This window comes from Aphis gossypii, unplaced genomic scaffold (genome assembly GCF_020184175.1).
Source record: "Aphis gossypii isolate Hap1 unplaced genomic scaffold, ASM2018417v2 Contig00995, whole genome shotgun sequence".
NCBI lineage: Eukaryota > Metazoa > Arthropoda > Insecta > Hemiptera > Aphididae > Aphis > Aphis gossypii.
Window position 1 is genome coordinate 1 of NW_026083401.1, and position 24271 is coordinate 24271.

A 24271-nucleotide genomic window follows, 5' to 3' on the forward strand; every position below is an offset into this window, starting at 1 on the left:
ATGTACCTGTATCCGTATACATCAGTTGAATATTTGAACTATAACTTTTAACCATAGAGTTATAATGAAAATCATAAATTAATGTCTTTGATATATCCAAAATCGCCATCCCTACGTATATTGGTTTATCAAATTTCAATTCATCTATATCCAAATGTATTACCGCTAGGTTTTCGTTATAAATTGTAATGTCCTTAAACGTATTTCGGTTAATTAACTTAGAACACGTTTTTTCATCCGAAACGAGTTTCATTTTTAATCTATTTCTTACATTTTCCATAGTCTTCCCTGTAAAGTTAAGACAAATTTAAGAAAAAGGTATGATAAAAAAAAAAAAAAAAAAAAAAAAAAAAAACATACCAAATACTGCATTGTTCATTAATTTAAAAAAATCTCTCTCAAAATCATTTAATGCGTTCATTCTCATTTTAGTATTCAACTCAATATATTTTTGAAGCCATGGTGATTGATTAAATTTTAAAACTCGATGCACCTAAACAAAAAAAATTAATTCAAACAATTTTTAATAATAAATAACTGTAAACAATTATTACCTTTTCCAGTATTAATCCCGCTTTGAGAGCTTGTTTCAATGCCATATAATGAACAACATATTTTTTTTTATGTTGTAAATTGGCAATGAGTTTTTTTATTTTTGATCCAGGGGGAACCATCCTCTCTGGAAGATACGGTAACTCGTTATGCTCGTCATGCAACGATTGAGGATATAATATGTCAACTTCTAACGAGAATCCAATGTTTGATTTTTCGTTTGAACTTTCCAACAATTTTAAAATATTTTCAACATCTAGATTGCCCTCATACCATGAAAATCCGTCCTTTGGCATATATTTACTCATAGCCCAACCGTAGCTAAAAAAAAAAAAAAAAAAAAACAATGTTATAACAATGTTTTATGTAAAAAAAAAAAAAAAAAAACAGTACAAACAGATTTGTTGCGTCCAGGTATGCAATCCACGAATCTGGCTTTGTGGAGTCATAATCGGGAACCTTGTTGTTGTTCGCCTGAGCATATCGCATACTTGCTTGTGTGAGACCCCCTCGAATTGCGGCTTCAGTCATTAATAATTGATCATAATCCGACAAAAGTTCTAACTGTACTTCAGTTATCTTCAAACAACAGTCAAACGACATCCCAGGTGCAGTATAATAGTAATTAGGATCCAAACCATACGTAACCAAACATAAGTCTCGAAAGTTTTCGAAAACATCGCAGAGAAGCATCACATCAACTTTGATATACAAGTCACTGTATTCACCAAGGGTTTTTAAATTAAAGTGTTCCCATACCCGTATTGCATGTTCATAATCTGCATCGTCAATATGCGATTCGTGTAATGTACTGTAAAAGTGTTCTTTTGATGGTAGTGCCGTTTCACTTAATTTCTCCCAACTATCCGTATACTCATAACAATATACACCTTTCCTGGTTACCAGTTCAATATCATTATTATTAAACACTCTTCTGGTATCTCTAAATTTTAATGTATCTCCTTTAGCTAAATTATTTACCAGTTTCTCCAAACTAGTTGACATAAAACGAAAAGTGTCAACAAAACGAATTTGAAAAGTATTTGATATGTATTTTGTAAAGGATATTAATTTCTCTTCGGTATTTGGTATAACGGTAATCGATTTTGTATTAAAACCTAGCTGCGTGACAATAAAATGTGAATCATAACCGGAAAGGTTATGAAAAAAAATTGGAACGAAACTAGGCTTTTCCATTAATAAATTACATTTACTGCATACAGTCCCTCTGTACTTTCCAGTCAAATGATCATGATCTTTAACAGCATTATTTTGAGTTTTGATAAATTTCGATTTACATAATGGACATGATCCTTGAGCGACGACATTTTGATGATTTTTTTTATTTTCATCAGTCATTACAATCGGCACATTGACGTTAAATATTTTTTCTATTTTAAGGGCAACTTTAACAATTTCTTCCATAAATTTCTTTGCAACATCACCTCTGTTAAAACTCGAATCTCCTCTGAACACAACTGGTCCCATCTCTATATCATATTTGTCTAACAATTCTTTTGGTATATCATCACTCGGCTTGACATAATAGCAATAACTCATGACATCATGATGGTGAATAATGTTTGTATTATTTGAATCATTATTACTATTTTTTTCTAATATTGATTCAAAGTCTGCATAAATTGAAAATGGATGTTTGCGTGTACGTTCCCAATTTTCAAACTTCATGTACGTATTAGGACGTGGTAATAATGGTATTAGTGGCTTATTTTTATTACAATTTAATTTGTGGTTATTAAGGCGTTGTTCTGCGGTAACCCCGCAACGGTTAACACCAAAGTAGGTCTTAAAACACCGTTTACATAATGACATAGCGTGTCCGTTTTTTGTTAGTTGCGCTCCGATTAACTTTGCTAAATTTGTTATACGACAATAATGCTGTTTTCCCGTCCCATCGCCAAATAATAATAAATCATGATGATCATCAAGTTCTTCCTCGCATACTTTTACTGGATAAACTATAGTTTGTTCAGGTTTTGTTGTGGTATAATTTATTCTTTTTGAATTTTTTTTTTTTACGTTATTTTTATATTTGAGCTCTCCGTTTTTTAAACTATATATATTAACTGAAACTTTATTTGTTTTTTCAAATTTTACAACATCGTTTAATGAAGCCGGGAAATTTACATTTTTAAAATTATACCTGTTCTCTACTTCAACATAATTAGATCCTATTCTTTCAGCATGAACAGGATTTACTAGTTTGGCTAAAATGCTATATTTAAAGCATTTTTCGTCAAAGTTTAAAACGTTAATTGTTGCCTTTTTCCTCTCTATAAATGCCGGAAGTGGTATATAAGACGAACCTCCTAATGGTTTATATACATTTACGTTTAATATAATACCGTCTATACTCTCTAATGAAAAGCCACTGCCCTTAAGTTCCATATCTTCTTGTTCTTGTAAGATCTCAATAAAATCTGATTCTAAAACATTGTTGACATCGTCTGATTGAAATAATGATCTTGATCTTGTTTTAAATGCTCTATTTTCTTTCGTATCTGTATTAGGTATAATATATGTGGCCTCTAATTTAATATTATACTTTACAGGAGAGTTTTTAATTGAATTGATTAGTATAGCATATATCTCTGGCTTTGAATTGTCTAAAAAATCTCTAACTTTTTTAATACAATCAGGGTTTTTTTTAAAATATTCTTTGCACAATCCGTCAAACGCTGACTTTGTTTCAACAAATGTCGATGATGTAATCGTTTCCATACGTTTCTTTTTAGCGACTCCATTTGAATTTTCGTTATGTACACGTTTACCTAAATAATTTATAAGTTTTATAAAAAAAAAAAAAAGATCTATTCATATTATATATGTATATGTACTTTGTTTTGAACATTCAGCTTGTTTATTCTCGACTAAAATATTTGGGGCTATTTCAATCATTTCATCATTATCAGCTAAAAAAAAAATAAATAAAATCAATATATATTTATGATATTATATAAATATATAATACTTTTGCATAATCCATTATATTCCGCTTTATCTAATACATCAATACAATAACAATCATTGTCGTCTTCAAATGTAATATTGTTATTGCCTAAAAAAAAAAAAAAAAAAAAAAAATAAATAAATTGGTGATTCAAGATATACATATTTAATATAACATACTTTTACACATTTCATTATGTTCGACCTTATCCAACACATCAATACAATAGCCATCACTACTGTCTTCATACATTAAATTATCATCAAACGCGTTGTTATCACCTATAATAAAATTTTTAATTAAACATGATATATTTACTATATAAATACATACTTTCACGCAATCCACTTTTTGCAACCGTATCCAATACTGCTACACCATCGATATCTATAAAAGTGATATCATAATATATAAAATATAATACATAGATGTATATAATTCTTACTTGCAATTGCCGCTGTACGTGTAACTGGATGTGCATTACTGTTTAACAAACCTAAAATGGAACAATATTTTATTATTTCAAACTCGAATTAAATGCGTTATATTGTTTTTATACTACAAGCATGTACGTATAGTTGTATATACTAAAACCCCTAAAACGCACAGATTGCATTGATTATCAAACAAGTAATCGGATACCGTATATAAGTAAAAAAAAAAAAAAGATTATCATCCGTTGATGACGACTGTCACGGTACACCGGTCAAATAATGTAAACAAAACTGACAGCTACATGTTCATCGGATCCGCGGTATTGAATATATCATGTACGTACTAATCTTATCTTTGTATAATGATAAAAACAATAATTTTCATCTATAGAATCCTAATATTCTATTGTATGACTATGAAATTTACTCACCATGAATACTTTTCTCATGTCTTCTGAGAGCGTCCTTTCTGCAAAATAAATTGCCACAAATAATACAATTAAATTGCTCAATTTTATTATGCCGCTTTAAATGCCTGGTGAAAATGTCTTTCCGCGAAAAAGTATATTCACACTGTTCGCACTTAAACATTTTGAATATGAACAAAATATACAGATAAAGAGATAGCTAACCTGAGACAATGACTGTCAAATCGTTACTACCGCATTTAACAATGATCAAGCCAAATAATAATAATTTTTGTACACATTTCAAAATTCAACGTTTCCAAGATTTTTGCTTAAATGCTGTCTTAGCAATTTTATACCCCCCTCGTATGACGATGTATTTCTTTCTCTTAAACATGATACCTAAGCTATAGTGCACTGTTAGTGCATTTCTGAACGCTCTTGCTTAAAACAATTATTTTATCTTTTTTAAAAATCGTTTTATCATTTCTTTTTTTCAAATGTCGTACAACAACATCAAAGAATCTACCATCAATACACAGGACATTTCAACAGGATTTATTGATTTATAGCAAATGGCGAGTTGGATATAATGGTCAGTTTAATTACGTATATATCATATTATATATATATATAATTAAAAAAAAAATAAATTTTGTAGCTATCAAATACACCAAGACGGGTTTATTACAGTAATTATTCAGCCCAGAAGAAAATATTTCAGTAGATGAAGTTAGTATGTCATAATATTGTTTAATATTGTAGCACTTACCTTACCGACGTTATATTATGCTGTTATAGACTAGGAACGATGTTAACCATATATCTGAAGATTGTGTTCATCAACACCGAACAATTGGTATGTTCATTTTATTATTGTTTTATTCATTTTGTATAAAAATATTTACTATTATAGATAAACCAATCAAGTCGACTTTTGGGGCGGTGAAGAAACCAACGATGTATGTCTTGAAGCAATAGAAAAATATTTGGGGCGAAGACTTTGTAGAAGATGACAAAATGCTGTTAGAAGTTTGTATTGAATATTGTACCTAATATATACTTGTAAAATAAAAATTCATAATAATTAAAAAAAAAAACTATTGACATTGTTTATTGATCTATTTACATATATCTATTTACATTATTAAAAATGTTCATCAGATGATACTTCAGGTGAATATATTTCAGACATTTCTTCGTCGTTTTCGTCACTACTATAACTAATATTTTTAATGTTAGAAAATAACAATATTATTCATTATAATATTAAACTTACATTATTTCATCTATCATCCTGAAAACTTCATTCAAATCCGTTGGTGGAGGTCTAACTTGTGGTAATGGTTGTATATTAAAACTAAACAACAAATATGGTAAATAATAATAATGATTATTCAAATTACAATAAACTTACGGCATAAATAAAAATGGTATATCAAATTCATTTTCCTGAATTACGTCGTTCGAATCCCAGAGTATTAATAAACCAATAAAAAAACATCGCTGTTAAGGAATACATTGTAAATAACTCGTGTACCTTTTTTTTGTAAAAACGTATGTGCATACTGATTTAATAAGGTAATGTATCATTATTTTAATTCATATTGAAATGGAAGGGATTTTAAGTATGGGAAATGCTGGATAACAAAAAAAAAAAAAAAAAAATTATGTATATATATATATATATAAGTGGTAACGGTAATGCTTAATAAACAATTCCATGCAGAATCTTTGACCACCCTGTTGCATATATATAAATTATAAAGGTAATATATGTGTGTTTAGTGTGCTCGTAGTGTATATAGTACATACGTATAATTATGGATCAGAGGTGTTGTAGTGTTGTGACGACTGCACGATCTTTGGTTGGGGAGTAGTGGTGGTACGGGTGGCGGTACCTTGGGCGAGTGGTAGGTCGCGGGGGTGGCGGTGGCGGTGGCGGTGGCGGTGGCGGTGGCCTGATCTATGGCTGAGCGGTGTGTAGAGGGGGTGGCGGTGGCGGCGGCCTGATCTATGGCTGAGCGGTGTGTAGAGGGGGTGGCGGTGGCGGTGGCGGTGGTGGCGGTGGCGGTGGCGGTGGCAGTGGCGGTGGCGGTGGCGGTCCTAGGATCGGCAAATGTATACTACTGGTAAGAATTTTAGATAGCATGCTATTTGTTGTATAATATACAAGTACATGTAAGCATGGGCGCCCATTGGGAGGGGCAAGGGGGGCACCTGCCCCCCCTGTACAAAAAATATTAAAAACTTGTAACTCAATAAATATTACCATAATATAATTATTATCTTTACATTTGAGAATTTTTTATTTTGACCCCCCCTAAAATTTTACTTATGGGGCGCCCATGCATGTAAGTACATGAGCATCACTAGAGACACATTTTTATAATAAAATGTTAAAAGAACTTATGCACATTAAGACAAGTACTCGTTTCAACTAGGTATTCATTATATCTACTTATTATTTATTGCACTCTTATTAAAAATAATTCATACTATTACTAGTTACTAAATATAGGTGCTGACCTAATTATTTGTAATTAGGCCTTACTTATTTTAATTTCATTTTGTTAGTTTTTTTTAGTAAAGTAGGTAGTGTACTAGTATAGTTAATACCTATACCTAGTATTTTATTGAGGTATCAAAAGTATATCTTATGTGCCTATGTGTAAAATGTAAATAATTACTTCATAATGTTGACTGTTTTAAATATTATCATTACCTTATATTATTATTATTATTATTTATAAATTATTGTTTTTTTGTTTTTTTTTTTTATTGCTTCACTTTATGTATCTGTAATATCTACTATTAATAAAGTTTTATTAATCCAATGTATTTTACTTAATACATTCAGATAATTTTAGTAAAGCATGGCACCAAAAATTTATTGAAGAATCGTCAGCTACAGAAAATGAAGATATGGATGTTACAAAAAAAAAACAAAACAAAAGCAACGATAGCAGTGACTCAGATGAGAGTGATAATGAAGGTAAATTAATTTTCATATTATAATTATTATTTTAGTGAATTTATGATTAAGCTATTTTTTTTTAACTGTCCATGTCATACATAATGTTTAGACAATAGTGGTTTCTATATTGTGGAAAAGTCTAAAAGTCCATGTGTTGACTTACAAACAGTAAACACATGCTCATCTATATCTTCTGTATATAATATGCTACCACCAATACTATCATCAAATATTCTCACACAAATAGATGATTATTCTGAAAATGCAGAGGCAACGACATCAAATTCGACCCATTCAAACACTACTGTTTCGGAATTACAGGTAATTATTATAGGTTCTTATTAAAATGTTGTTGTTCTGGAATACATTTTTAATTAAATATTGATATTTCAACTAGATATTTACTTATGTAGTTATTTAGATTTTAGATACAATATAATATTTGATTTTAACTAATGATAATTGATAAATTATTTAGACTATCAAGTTACATATCTATAGGTATTTTAACTTCAATTTAATAGAATTTATTACTTACTATTTATTAACATAGGTATTAATGTTTATATACTAAATATCTTGGTCTATTATGGGTTAATAATATCCTTTATAATTATGTAACATAAATTATTGTTTTTCAGCCTAGTATAAATACCAGTCACTTCCCCATGACTACAAGTTCTTATACTCCTGGTAATAATATTACATTAAATTATTTTATAATCATATTATAGGTATTATTTCTATTTAGTAATTTATTATTTGATTATTTGATATATTAATAGGTTTTGATGATTTAAACCCAAAATTAATTGAAGTTCTGAATAACTTATACAGAGAAAATATTGCTACTAATCTTATGCTTAATCGTGTGATGGTAGAAGTTGAAGGAATTGAAGCGAATCTCAAAAATAAAAACCTGAATACTGATTCTACTATATATCTGGATACTGAGTTTTTAACACTATTCCCAATTAATAGTACAAATGGCTTCAATCTGATAGAGAATCAAATCCAGAACTCATCAGATTTTGTTTCAAAATTGGTTCGATACTCATTTACAATTACATTTGAATAAATACCTATTAATTTTTTTTTTATTTAACAAAAGGAATCATTTTTAAAGTCAGTTGGAGGTACTAATCCCAAAAATCATTTGAATAGAGTTTTGGCTAAAGTTTTCACCAATGAATTTGGAATCAAGTGTTCTTGGACAGGTCGTGGGCAGAAAATTGAAATAAAAATTGGAGACTCTCATTTAATTATAATCATTAAAAGTAATAACTTCACTACATATACTTGGTCAAATAATATAATTTATTGAACAATGAACATAAATTACTGAAACTAAGTAATTTTATAACTGTCTAAAATATATTATTTGATTGTAAAAATACATAAATAATTCATTTTTTAACTTTTTAAATTTTAAAATCATTAGAAGTCATCAAAGATGTTTCAACAAGCTTGTTTACAGAATCTGACTTTGACAAGACAGTATCAGATTGGTTAAGACATGCCAATACTCGACATAGTAGAGCTCTAAACATTTGATTATTTTCAACCAATGTTATGTTATAATTTGTACAATAATAATTTTTATTTAAATAATAAAATAAGTCACAGACAAAATGTTGTTATTACCTGCAGGCTAAAAACTAAAGTTTTTTTTTTAAATAAAAGTAAAATTGAAAACAGTTGTTTTGATTTAATTTAGTATATTTTATATAATTGTATGTGAACAACAGCTCAATATAATAAAAAAACTAATAAAAAATTTGTTTTCTGTTATTTTCACTATAATTGTTATTTTTTTTTTTTTATACATTTCCATTTTGTTTTAGACTACAACTAATCTAAAAAAGAAACATATTGCCTCAATATCAAAGCGCCACTTTAAAAGAATTTTGAAGAATGAAAAAGAAAAATGTGTTATCCAAGTAGAAAAACAAAAAATGATGGAAAACGTTAATATAGGCAATACAATTATTGCTGATATACCAATTTTCAACAGTAGTCATGGTACTTTTGACAATACATCAGAAATGGTTGATAACAATCTTCTAAATTTGAGTAAAGACTTATCTGGTATTCAAACATTAAATGTAACCCAAAATACTTTAAATTCATGTATTGAAGACATATCCGAGAATAGTAATACAAATTTATTGGATAAGTTAAGACATTGGGTCTTAGAATATAAAATTTCACATAATAGTTGTAATTCACTCCTTAATATAATGAGGTCGGAGGGATTGAAAGTACCCAAAGATGTGCGTACTCTAATAAGAACACCTAAAATGCATGAAATTTGTAATATGACTAATGGTACTTACATTCATTTAGGCTTTGAAAATATGTTAATACCAGTTTTAGAGTTATATCATAATAATGTAGGCATATCTGACAACAATTTAAAAATAGGGATTAATATTGATGGTTTACCTTTGGTAAAAAGTTCCAAAAGTCAAATATGGCCAATTTTAGTTTCTATTTTAAATTTTAAGGAATTGCATACTAATGTTTTTCCTATTGGTATTTTTCATGGTTACCAAAAACCTCAATCGATTGAAGAATTTTTTAATCCATTTGTTTTGGATATTTTAAAAGTATTAAAAGATGGTTTGTATGTATGTGGAAAATTGTTAAATGTAGAGATATCAAATATAGTTTGTGATGCCCCAGCAAAATCCTTTCTTTTAAATGTAAAGAGTCATAATGCTTATTTTGGGTGCACATCATGTGTGGAGGAAGGAACTTATTTACAAAACCGTGTATCTTTTCTTGGGACTGAATCAAAATTAAGAACTGATGAATCTTTTCGCAAACAATTAGATGATGACTATCATAAAGGGGATAGTCCGTTACTGAATTTACCAATTAATATAACTGAAGTAGTATGTCTTGATTACATGCATAATGTTTGTCTTGGAGTGACAAAAAGATTGATAGAATTTTGGGTTAGGGGTAAAAAAGACATTAGATTAGTTGATGAAAAAAAAAAGCAAATAAACAATGAGTTAATAAAATTAAGAACATACATGCCTTCTGAATTTGCTCGGTTGCCAAGGTCTATTGATGACATTGAATATTTTAAAGCAACAGAATTGAGAAATTTTGTCATGTACACTGGTGCAATTGTCTTGCAAGGTAAATTAAAAAAAGCTTTTTATAATCATTTTATGCTTTTAGTATTTGCTGTTCGTATTTTAGCATGTGCTGAAACTTGTCAGACGCTCAATGATATAGCTTCTCAATTATTGAAAAAATTTGTTACTGATTATGCTACCTTATACGGTCAACATTTAATATCCTACAATGTTCATAGTTTGATACACCTACCTATGTTTTCAATGATACATGGACCACTTGATAGTTTCAGTGCATTTAGGTATGAGAATTACCTACAATATATAAAGAAATCTTTAAAGTCTACAAAATATCCATTACAGGAAATATTAAATAGAATTGTAGAAAAGCAAAAAACTGATAACTCTAAGTTTGATCTCTACCCCCAGATACCCCATTTAAGCAAAGAAATCCATCAACATTCACTATCAGTTTTAGAATTATCTGATACAGTTTATAGAAAATATAGTTTAATAAGAACAAATACAACTATAGATACATTAAAAGAAAAGGATAAATACTTCATGTTAGATGATAATGCATTAGTCTTAATGGTTAATATTGTTAAGTCTAAAGACAATTCTATAAAATTTTTTGTTAAAAAATACCTAAATTGTAAAGAATTTTGCGATGGACCTGTTATTTCTTCCTTAGTAATTGGCATGTACAAAATAAAAACTGATGAAATATCAGATATATATTGTGTAGATGAAAAAAATTTAAAACATAAATGTTTTTGTGTTAGTGTAGGTAATAATTTAGCAATTATGATAACATTATGCCATGAAATAAACATGTAAAGATAAATAAAAAGTATAATTAAAATTAATATGCTGGTATTAAAATTAGGTAAGTAGGTACCTATTAGTTATTGCTTACTTAAATATTTTAACTTCTTATGTTTGTATATTTGTACATTAGTATTTAGTTTTTTTTTTATTGTAATAATATGTAATGCATTAATACCTATATAGTATGATTACCTATCTTATTAAATTGTTGTCTATTGGCATTAATATTTAAATTGTTTTGTCCTCTACATTTAAAATGTTATGTTTATAATAAATAGGTACCTACATAATATTATGTTACCTACATCTTACATGCAATAAAATAAATATATTATATATTATTGAAACTTGAGAGTATTTTTCTTTTGTACATTTTTATCATAATCTATTATATTGTGCATTGAAAATGTTTTGTATCTATTTAAAATACAATTTTAGGTAAGTAATGTACTTAAATGTGTGTTATTTTCACATAATAATACTCCCCGGCCTCCGCTGCTTAGTCCTTAAACTATCATCTCTAAACTCAATATTGTGAAAATGTCATTACCCAAATAGAACAATTATACACACATTTTCCAATAGGCAGTCGTGGTTAGGTAGGTTAAGGCGTTCCCCACTTAGGTAGTTAAAATCATGATTCTCCGTTGTACAAGTTCAAAACCCAGTTCAGACAGATTATTTTTACACTTTTTTCTCGTTTTATTAAGTATTGATGTTGATTAATAACATCTATGTAACATCTACTAATTGTAAGATAGATGTTTCTAGAACGTTTTATTTATAACATCTCAGAGATGTTGGTACGATGTTACAAAATATGTTATGTAAACATCAATGCAACTCATATGAAACGTCATCAAATTTGGACAACGGCAGTTACCACAACATCGGCGCAACGTAAAAGTAACAATAAACGCAATGTTACAAGTTGATTTGAAACATCTCTGAAACGTTTATGTGACCGAATATTGCACAGTGGGAAGTTAATACAAATTACAAGTACACTGTACACAACAATATTCTCAACTAGTAATTACTGTCTACTGACAAGTGACAACAATACAACTCACTACTCAGTCACACAGACGACAAACGACAGACCACGTTTATTGTTTTAATTTCTATTGCTTTTTTTGTTACTTTCCACTCATGTTTATAATTATAATAGTGTGTAAGTCTTAACTTATTGCCGACTGCCGTTATTGTTAAAATATTTATCGTTATAAAATGTCGTACGGTGGAAGGAAACGCGATAACGTTTGGAGCTATTTCACACAAATTAATGGGCAGAAGTGTAAAAGAGCTGTTTGTAAAAATTGCAAGGTAGAGATGTCGGCATAAGTAATCCGGATGAAAGACCACATTTCAAAAACATGTGCTGGGTATATTGAAAGCGAAGATGGGCCATTGGCAAAGGATGTACCCACTAGTGATGAAGGGCAATGTGATCAAGCTGATTTTGGTATGTATTATTATTTATTTTGCATTTTGATTTATACTTTTTACATGTATATTATGTTACTATTTTTTTTTTATCAAGGAATTGTTGCTAGACATTATACATACAATTATCTAATCTACTATAATATCAAGATATTAGTCCATTAGTCGGTACTCGGTGGTCCCCCCTGGAATTTTTTTCCCATTTTAAGCCCTGGATTGCTTAATACCTATTTATGTAATATTTTAAGTGTTTTAATTTTTTAAAAGTCTAAATTAAATGGTTATATATTTAAAAAAAAAATGGCTATAAGTACCAATATAAAAAAAAATTTAAAAGTTAATTTATTGGTAGGTACTCTTTGTTATTATTTCTTGTGGGGGACGGGGGCCACAAGTTCACAATTTATAATACCTATTATAACTATTATACAGGTAAATTCAGATTAATAAAATTTAACTGTTTTTCGATTTTAGAATTACAAAATTAAACTAATTAAAACTTTAATGTAGGTGACAATAATTGTAGAATTATAGATATAATGATTATTTTTTGCAGCCAATCAGTTATTTTAAAAAAAAATTATTTAAGGATTGGTTTGTTTTGATGTCCACTTGTAGTTTGTACTTTATATAATGTTGGTCCTATATCCAGATATCCTACTGCTTACTAGTAACTAGTAAGTAGATTGAGTATATTTTCTGTGCAACTTTAATATTATTTTATACTATTTAGTATTTAGTAAATATAATTGAAAATTAGTACCTACCTAAATAAACACCTACTTTTTATTTATGGAAATCTGTAAGTAATAAATAAAATTACAAATTATGTTTTAGATACCTTATACAGTCATCAACCAGTGTTTGAAAAATCAAATCATAGCTTGGGTAATTACTCTGGTGATCATATTAGTTCAACAGGATCAACTAGTACAATTATTTCTACACAAACTGAAGAATATTCTGATTATTCAACAGACCTTATACCAAACAATACATTGAAGCGTAAGTTAACAAGTTCTAAACCACAATTACATCTGGATAAGTTTGTTGTGAAGACATCTGTTGAAGATGCAAAAAAATTGGATAATCAGATTGCACGTTTTATCTATGGAACAAATTCACCTTTCATCGCTGTTCAACATCCTGAATTTTGTAAGTTAATACACATGTTACGGCCAGGTTATACACCCCCTACACGACAATATATTGCTGGAACTCTATTAAATAATGTTTACACTGATTTAAAAAATGATTTAAAAAACAAGTTGAATGCGAAAATGGTATGTCTTGCATTGGATGGATGGTCAAATGTACATCATGATTCAATTGTATGTGTTTGTGTAACTGACATTAGTGACGGTCTTGTATATTTAGTTGATACAATTGATACTCAAGACAATAGTCATACTTGGGATTACTTACAGAGTTTAGCTATCTCATCAGTACAATACTGTAAAAGTCTTGGTTGTATTGTTGGAAGCCTAGTGACTGATAATGCTGCAAACATGCATAAGATGAGATCTAATTTGGCCATGAACGATGATACTTCAGTTAATAATATTATTACCTATGGTTGTTCTGCTCATTTACTTAATCTCTTAGCAAAAGATATTGAAGTCAAAGGTGTTAAAAGTTATATAAAAAAAATTATCAAATACTTCAAATATTCGCATTTTTTTAGTGCAAAACTGAAAATGGCAGGTGGAAAGAAACTAATTTCACCCCAAGATGTACGTTGGAATACAATGGCCGATTCTATTTAATCGTACCTTGAGAATTGGTCAATAATCCATAAAATATGCACAGATAACCGTTCAGCAGTTCAAAGTGATATACTTACATCTGTTGAAGATATTGCAATGAAAAATAGAGCTCATGAATATTTAATAAAACTAAAAAAAATTGCAAGCGCATTGGATCGTGTTCAGTCAGATAATTGTACAATAAGTGAAGCAACTAGTATTTGGTTAACTTTACAAAAATATTTTGAAAACCAAGTTTTTGATGCAGATATTTTACAAAACGTTTCTAATCGATTTTAATTAGCAATAACTCCTTATCATTTGCTTGGTTATATTTTGGATCCTAGATTTAAAGGAAAATATTTAAATCAAGAACAAATGGATGAAGCATTAAATTACACCAATGCATATCATCCTACTGTAATGGCAGAAATCATAACTTATCAAGCCGAAGGAGTACCATTTTCAAAATATTTATTTGAAGAACAAACAGTTGCAAAGATTTCTCCATTAATATGGTGGATGTCATTAAAGAAAAATATATCATCTGATTTATTCTACTTAGTAAAGCAACTGTTTACTGCTGTAGGATCATCTGCAGGAATTGAAAGATTATTTTCAACTTTTGGATTAGTACACAGTAAACTAAGAAACCGTTTAGGTGTGGAAAAAGCTAGTAAACTAGTATCAGTATTTAAGAGTCTAAATACTATTCCTAAGTCAACAAGTAGTGATATTGACTAAGTAATAGTTATTTTAATATTTTAGAATACATACAAATTCTATTACCTATTATTTATTACTTATTAGTATTACCTAACTATTAATGCCTAATTTTTTTATGTTTTAAAATTCAAAAACTGTTATTTGATGTTTATATTTTATATACCTACTAGACCAGGGGTCACCAATTAATACATTCCGTGGGCCACATTAAGAATTCAGAAAATGTTTGAGGGCCATAGAAATTCGAAGTACATAATATTTATTATAGTATGCTGATTAAGTTAGGTTACATATTAAATTATTGGCTTTTTCTCTCATTGTCTGCGGGCCGGTTAAAATTCATCCACGGGCCGGTCGCGGCCCGCGGGCCGCCATTTGGTGACCCCTGTACTAGACAGTAGATACTAGTTGACCATTATAATTTGTAACATTGTTATCTTTGTTATGGGCTACGAGATATCTATAAGATATCTACGAGATTACAAGGCTAAGTTAGTATGACCATGCCTCGTGTCAAGGGTAATGCGGATGCTACTATGACCATGACACGTGTCGGGATAGTAAGCGCACCAATAATTACAGTGCAATAATGATGCATTTGAGATGTTATTGCACATTCTCAAATTCGTGTCCGAATTTGCAACAACAACAACAAGGACACCTGGTTTTACCCAGAAGGCGACAACACGACGTAAACAAGAGACGCACCACAATATATAAGGGAGCCCGAAGACCAGCAACGGCAGATGTACCAAAGCTATCAACAACTGAGCACTTTCACGTCACTCAGCCACTTATTTATTTGTTACATGTATTTTGTTTGTATGCAATAAAACATATTACGTTATTAAGTTTAACTTTCATTCAAATTAAACATTTGGATTCAAATCTGATACTGGCACGCAACATCTTATCTTAAGGGGCCTGGTCGTGACTATTTAATAAGGGGCAACATTCAGGCAATTTGTAAGCTCGTCGCCGCCGCTCGGTGCCTATGTGTTAGTCGTAAATGATTATTAGTGTGAGTGTGGTCCATATTCTATAGTCTATGGTATGATCGGATCCGTGTACAACCACCCACTCCCCCAACCTATTAGACAGACGTCGTTTTCTGAAAATTATTTAATAATTAATAATTATTATTATTATTATTACTAAAATAATATCCGTAATCGTTCGTTCACAACGAACCCTTATTCAAATATTATTATTATTGCTTATTCAATTTTACTCGTATTTACGATCTAATTTTATTCAAATAGTGAAGAAAGTGAAGGACAAAGTTTGTTATTTTAATTTTTATTGCAATTTTCGCATTCTTTTTTGTATTTATTATGGACGGTAAGTACAGAATTAAAAAAAAAACTGTAGTGGCTTATAGGAAGAAGAAAGGTGGAAAGAAAATCACGTAAGTTATACTTCCACTTCTAAGTAAAAATGTATGGTCATCGGTTGGTTGGTATTTATACCTATAATAAATTTATACATCGTTTAGCAAACGCGTTCAAGGTAATTTCACCACCAGCCCTGCGACTGACAAAAATACTCCAAACACAGATGAATCAAAGTAATTATAATTGTCTTTAGATTTATTTTTATCTGAAATGTAAATATATAATATATATATTATATATATAATAAAGTAAGTATACCTATATTTTTTAACTATATTATTATGTTTACAAAAGGAAAATGCTAACTAGTACCTGTAGTACTTCAGTTGATATATCATGTGATGAAGAGCCAAATAAGTAATCATTTAATTTAATTTTAGATTTTGAGCGGAGCAAATGACCAATGAATAATATATAATATATTATTATCGATTTTACAATAATGTGGATTTTTCTGAGAATTTTTTTTTGAGATGTCGATAAAAAAATTTTGGGTGCCCAAAAAACTTGAAAATTGAATACAAGGTTTCACATAAGTTGTTCTAATTGTAGTTAAAAAAAAAAAAAAATCAAAAATCGTTAGTCCATTTTTCTTTTATAAGCGTTTATAATAATTCAAACTTTACGAAATATGTCAAAATAGCAAAAATTTGCAAATAATTTTGTAGTTGACAAAGCATAAAATTGTTTGTGTTTGTATCTAAGGTTAAAAAATTCAATACTAAGTTTTCCATAAGTTTTCCTTTAAATATAGATTTAGAAAAAAATCGAAATGTTAAAATAGGAAAAATGTTATGAGCATATGAATTTTAAATTTTTACAAAATTGCGTAACGATAACGATTTATCCACAAACGGTTTTAAATATTTGTTATTATTCAAAAAGTATAAGTCGAAGTTACTTGAAAAATTCACCAGTTATTTAGATTGGCATTTTATTTACATTGATTTAATTTTTAAAATATATTTCGCTTATTTTAATGCTTTTTATATGTATTTGAAATATTCGTTTTTTTTTTTTTTTTATAAATATCGAAAATATAGTTTTGACCTAATCAAAATAGTTGAAAATGTAATACAAAGTTCCTCATATGTTAGTCTTATAGTGCTTCGTAGGTATAGTTCATACAATAGCTATGAGTTGAAAATTTAATACAAGATTTTCCATAAGTATGACTTACGATAATTATTATAAAAGAACTTAAATTATGTCGATGAAAAGATAACATAAATAAAAAAAACACAATTATCATTGTAAAATCAATAAATGCATCGCTCCACTCTTTTTTCAAATATATATTATTTATTTGAAATTAAAATTTAATTGTGACGATAAAATGTTATCATATTAATAGATACACTATAGATGGTCGGCGGGTGATGGACATCGGATATGTATTCAAAAAAATCGCTATTATAAAACATAAACCATTTGATTGCACTTTTAGTGATTTAGTACTAACGGGTGAACGCAAAATTGGATGGTATAGTGAATTTCACTTTACCTGTAGAGTTTGTAGAATAAAAGAAACTATAGAATCTGAAGATCCCAATAAATCATCGATGAATGTAAATTTAACGGCTGTAACAGGGGCTGTAAATTCAGGCCAAGGTTACTCTCAACTTGACATTTTAACTGCTGTGTTAAATATGCCTAACATGAGTAACCACTTTTATCAAAAGCTACATGGGGAAGTTGATGATTTTACTAATGCTACTGCATGGGAATCAATGAGTTCTACGGCAAAAGAAGAGGCTGAATTGGCAATAAAAGAAGGAGAAGTTAATGATGATGGGGTGCCCCTTATATCAGTTATAGCGGATGGTGCATGGTCAAAACGAAGCTACCGTAGTAATTACAACGCTCTTTCCGGCGTAGTAAGTTAAAAATACACATTTTATAATTAATAAATGTGACAGTGCTATGTGAATTATTCTTATAGGGCTGTATTGTTGGGGCAAAGACAAAAAAAGTACTATATTTAGGGATCCGAAACAAATATTGTTCTGTTTGCGTAAAAGCTCAGGCGACATCCAAAGAACCGACCACACACAAATGTTTCAAAAACTGGCAAGGAACGTCAACATCTATGGAGTCAGATATAATTCTGGAGGGCTTCAAAGAAAGTATATCCATGCACAACTTGATTTATAACAGGTGAAAATAATTTATAAGGAATATTATACTAAATATAGTAGGGAAATATATACATATTATATAGGTTTTTTTTATAGGAGTTCCAAAATTCAGTCAAACTTTTTTTATATTATATTAAATGCATGTATTTTAAATTTTAAGGTACATGAATTTTATTTATTTAATTAATCAAATAAGTTTAAATTTCAAACATCAAAAATAAAATAATAATACAATTATTGCATTAGGTACCTCCATACCTAATTTATTATATATAAATACATGTATAGTGTATACGCATTATAGTTTTAATAACAATAAATTTACATATGAATTACAACGCACAACCCATCGGCGCATTTCACTAAATTTTGAACCAGGCTGCAATAAAAACTAGAAAAAATAAGGGTGTTATGTCTAAAAATATGACATATGACATAAAATAATAATATAAATTATTTCTCATAGACTTATTGGGGATGGAGATAGTTCTGTTACAAAAAAATTAAACGTGGCTAAACCCTATGGACCAGGACAACCGATAAAAAAAATAGAGTGCAAAAACCACTTACTGAGAAACTATTTAAACCGTATAAAAGAAATGACGACAAAACGAAAAAGTACAAGTGGCGTGGTTGTTCCTGGTTTTCTTCGAAAATTATTAAATAACAACAAACTAAGAATTTGGTAAATACAGTTTTAGAATGTAGATGGAAGAGTCTTGATGATAGTTAGTTTTTTGTTTAGATATGGATTAACAAAAGCAATAGACCACTGGAAAGACATGCCAAATCTAACCCAAAATCAAAAAATACGATTTTTGAAACGTGACATAGACAATGGTCCTTTTCATGTTTTTGGTTGTCATACAAATTGTGATCCGTACGTATAATGGATTAGAGAGCATTAATTATAATTTTTATTTTTATCTTATTACTTTATAGATATTTTTGTAAAGCTGATTCCACTTCCCAAAATTATGTCCCTGAAATGGAGGCATGTGGATTGTGGCAAGACATAATTGCTGCAAAAAATTTGGTGGCTTTTCACGCAGACAGCCTTATTCAGAACTTGAATAATAATTTTGTAGAATCTTACAACAGCGTTGTAGCAAAATTTGTAGGTGGAAAAAGAGTAAACTATTCCCTGCGAGGTAAATAAAATATGATTTGAAAATTAAACGTTGATAATTTTAATATATGTAATGTGTATGGTGTATGCAGCGAATAGGTAATATGTATAATAAGAGTTTTTTTTAGGTTCATACAACACTCGATGTATGACAGCAGTTTCATCGTTTAACTTTGGCCCAGAGTACATGCGAAAGTTGTTTAAACAGGCAACTAAGGAAAGTCCTGGAAAGTTTACCAAACGATTCATTTCAAAATTATTAAAGAACAAGACCTACGCAAGAACTCCAAAAAATAGACTCAACTTTGAGCAAAAACAGTATATTATTATAATATATAAAATAATAATAATTAATGATATATAAATTTGTACATAATATATTATCATTTTAATGATAAACTATATTTTTAATTGTTATTTTATGAATATTCTCAGTCATTTGTATTACTTTTTAAAATATATTTGGTTTAGGTTACAGAGCAAAAATTTGCGGGGCCCGATACTGATTACGGCGATCTGTGTAATGAGTTGGGTTGTGAAGAGCTTTCGCTTTCAGCCGAGGAAGTGGAAGAGAAAAAATTAGAATTCTTAACTTCTTTAAAAAAAAGCGTAGAAGAAATTCATGAAGTCGAAAGAGCTACAATAGACCAGGTTAGAACAATAATACAAATTTATTTTTATACTATTATTATTATACTTTAACACTATACAAATTTCATGAAAAAAAATTGTTTGTATTTTTTATTTCTTTTTATTTATAAAATGTTTATGTTTGTTGTTATAGGTCAAAAGCGACATTTGGCATAAAGAGCGGAAATTTAGACTAACTGCCTCAAATTTTGGACGGGTATGCAAGCTAAGACCCAACACCCCCAGAACAAATATTGTAAAATACATGTTATACGGCGAAGTGTTCACACCATCAACTCCCGCATTGAGGTACGATTACAAAATATTTATTTAGTCAAATTCAATTGTATAGGTAGAGGTACCTACACAAAATTTTTGTTTATAGGTATGGAATACAATATGAGCCCATGCCCAAAAAAGATTTTGAGCTGAAGTTGGGATTAGAAGTATTTCCAGCGGGTCTATTTATAGATGAGATTTCAAGTTTTTTAGCTTGTTCTCCTGATGGGTTGATAGGAAATAAGGACTTATTAGAAGTAAAGTGTCCTTATAGCGCTAAAGATATGACAGTCATCGAGGGTGTTGAACAAAAAAAAATCAAATTTTTGTCGGTCAATGACTCGGGCGAGTTGCAATTGAAAAAGAATGATATCTATTATTACCAAGTGCAGGGTCAATTGCATGTGGCTAATAAAGAAATTTGTTATTTTGTAGTTTGGACACCAAAAGGTAAGTATCATAATAATATAACATCCAAACCTAATAAAGTTGTTACATACAATTACATGTTATATTTCTATTTAGATATTTTTATAGAAAAAATTGAGCGAGATGACGAGTTTTGGACAACTAAAATGGAAAGTCAATTGGTACAATTTTACAAAAAATATTTACTGGCTGAAATAGTGCAGCCAAAAATACTAATATTAAAATGTATATATTATTTTATGAATGTAAATACATTTACTGTAATGTGAAATATTTTACTTATGTGTTACTCATTATTATTAATTTATATTTTTCGTTTTTGTGATCCTTTTTTTCCTTTTTTATTTGTACGTACAAGTGTACAACTTACATTATATTTTTATTTATCAACGTTTTAGCGCTTGATAGGTATGGTTGATTAAATATATCGATGTATATGTGTTTTACCATTATAAGACTATTCGATGCAATGATTACATTGAAAAATTGTTGTTTTCCAATAATATTAGGACATTCTAATGTAGGTATTTTAACTATTTAGAAGTGTAAATATTATACAGAAAAGTGAGTGGAAACTTGGAAACGAATGTCGTATATTTACATTATATACATTACAATATATATTTAATTTTATATTAGTAGATTAGTAGATAAGATAACGTATTTGTAGACCGTATAGATTATAGAGTAAATAGTAATAGATATTACTCTATGGTAGACCGCTAGGACGGCGTAGTGCCAGTAGCAATAAGTGGAAGAGTCCACGGGTCGCGGGGTTACCTACGCACGCGCATGCACAAGTCAACGTAATCGCCAGACAGAAAAATTACAAGCGTTAATTTTTCCTAAAAACACATTTTACAGGAAAAACTCTCACACCTTGTAAATTAGTCCGATTTTCGTGATTTTTTTTTTGTTAGATAGAGGAAGATTTTTTACAGGGCGCATAAGACTTCGATTTTTGATTACGTTGCTAAAAACAAAAAATAATACAAAAATTAAAAAGTTGTAAAAATGGATTAAATTCAAAACGGTAACATACGATTTAGAAAAATAATTTTGAAAATCCAAGTCCAATGCGCCCTAAAAGAAGTCTTGGTCTATCTAACAAAAAAAAAATTACGTAAATCGGACTAATCAATGAGGCGTGAGAGTTTTTCCCGTAAGGCATGTTTTTGAGCAAAAAAACTGGTCGCGCGCAGGCCCCTTAATATAATTTTTTACTTAACTGGTTGTAATAATAGATGGGCAAATTTTAATTGAAATTTATTTGCTAATGTTAATGTAATATTTTTTCGGGATGTTGTTGATCTGGCATACATTTTCATTTCTCTATGTTTTCCTTCAAACCGAAAACACCAATACAATCGAGAAGGCCCTGAATATTCAATGACAGTTGGGTAATGTACTAAGAAATGATGTTTCGGTTTTAGGGTGTCATTGAAAAGCATATTATACTGATAGTTGTGTGTTGATATTAACTGTTTAAGATAACTTATTGCATCTGCATTAAAAGTATATGATAGCAAGATATCAACCATTTTGAGCAATATTAAAAAAAATGACCAAACCTCGTCATGTTCTGGAACCAAATCTCCTATCATAAGTGGAAAAAAATGTATAAATGTCATTACTTCCCTAGCAGACATTTTTAAATGACAATTGTTCAAATGATTAATGGCAATATTAGGAGAGATATTACCAAACTCTATCGGGTCATAGTTAAAATTTGATTTTCGATCATTCAATGTGTCTAAAGTAAATAATTTAGCTGTGTTGATAAAATATTTAATTAAATGACACATATCATAATGACAAACACCCTTATACAAATCATGCATAATATTCACACAAAAGTTTGGAGTTACATGAAAACTTTGAATTGTATTTAATATTGATTCTTTGTAAATTCCTGTTTCAGAAAAGTTTTGGGTTGCAATGTCTGTATTATAATTATCAATATTTCGGATACAACTTATATCTTCTTCATACATTTGTTTAGACCTTAATTTATCGACTTTACAAAAACAACAAAAATAATTAGCAGTAAAAGATTTACAAAATTCTAAAATACTGTTCATACCTAAATTATCACCTAGTACTATAGGTACCTAGAATAAAGTGAACATGAAAACTACCACATTCAGTAACTATATCCAAACCATCATTTTCTAACAAGTTAATTTCGTCAATTAAAGTTTGTAAACAAAGATCATTTAACCAAATGCTTTTAAATCTAAAGATTTTATTAGAGCTGCTAAAAAGATATTAGAAAGTTTTGAACTATTTTCTGCGAGAGGAAAGCTGTAATAAATTGCTGAAATTTGTTGGTACATGGCATGTGAACCTAAAGGATTATTGATTTCAGCATCATCAATATAAAGAAAATATGGAATTAATATTTTGTCACTACTATGTTTAGATATTTTTAATTTCCAAAGTTTACCTTGAACAAAATTAGTTATATTATTGTCATTATTTAGTTCTATTTTTTTAAGCTTATTTAATTGATTTTTAAAATGTTCACCATGCTCAAAATATTTTTTAAACTGAAGTGTTAGTGGTAATAAAGCACCCTTTGTTTGTTTTTCATCATACACGGTCTTACCCAAGTGTTGAACAGGACAAATTTCATTATGAATAGTAAATTGTTTTACTTCAGATTTAAGATCATTTTCAACTAACCATTTCAATAAAATTTATTCGGAAGAACAAAATTGAAAAGGGTTGGACATAGCTGTTAAAATGTGATCAAATTTTGACAAAGATAATGGTTCTTTAACTTCAATTTTAACAACATTTTTTAATATAAAAACCATTGGTGTAAGTAAACTTTTTATTATACCAGATTGAATATTGCTCACGTCTTTTTTGGTAAAATTATTATTATCGTGTAATCCAACAATAAATTCCACAGCAGATTTATAAATAGAATTAATAGCTTTATCAATATCAAATTGTTCTTCGATGATAGAGGTAATACTACTAGTACTTTCAGCTTGATACTGCAAGGGTGTTGGTTCAATGATACTTGTATCTAGAGTTAATGGCGAAGATTCTAAGTGTGATGGGTTGTTAGATTCAATTTCATAAG

General features: G+C 29.1%; 2 protein-coding genes across 2 annotated transcripts; one reads left to right on the forward strand and one right to left on the reverse strand.

The window, feature by feature from the left end:
- Positions 1-917: 917 nt before the first annotated feature.
- LOC126555674 (uncharacterized) lies at positions 918-4022 on the reverse strand (the record flags this gene model as incomplete). The annotated part of the gene is made up of 1 exon (XM_050210574.1): positions 918-4022. A coding segment is annotated over exon 1 (2377 nt), but the record flags the coding sequence as incomplete, so codon positions are not given.
- Positions 4023-8141: 4119 nt separating this feature from the next.
- Positions 8142-8899, forward strand: LOC126555673 (uncharacterized). The gene is made up of 3 exons (XM_050210572.1): positions 8142-8386; positions 8453-8618; positions 8783-8899. Exons 1-3 carry the CDS (start codon positions 8201-8203, stop codon positions 8893-8895), a joined length of 465 nt encoding a protein of 154 aa, XP_050066529.1. The 5' UTR covers positions 8142-8200; the 3' UTR covers positions 8896-8899.
- The last annotated feature ends 15372 nt before the right edge of the window (positions 8900-24271 follow it).

What these genes read in the sequence shown, in the direction of transcription:
- LOC126555673 (XM_050210572.1), top strand. Translation starts at nt 8,201, where the DNA reads ATGCTTAATCGTGTGATGGTAGAAGTTGAAGGAATTGAAGCGAATCTC. An exon ending in CAGATTTTGTTTCAAAATTG is followed by an intron (nt 8,387 to 8,452) that starts GTTCGATACTCA and finishes ATTTAACAAAAG; the next exon opens with GAATCATTTTTAAAGTCAGT. An exon ending in TTTAATTATAATCATTAAAA is followed by an intron (nt 8,619 to 8,782) that starts GTAATAACTTCA and finishes TAAAATCATTAG; the next exon opens with AAGTCATCAAAGATGTTTCA.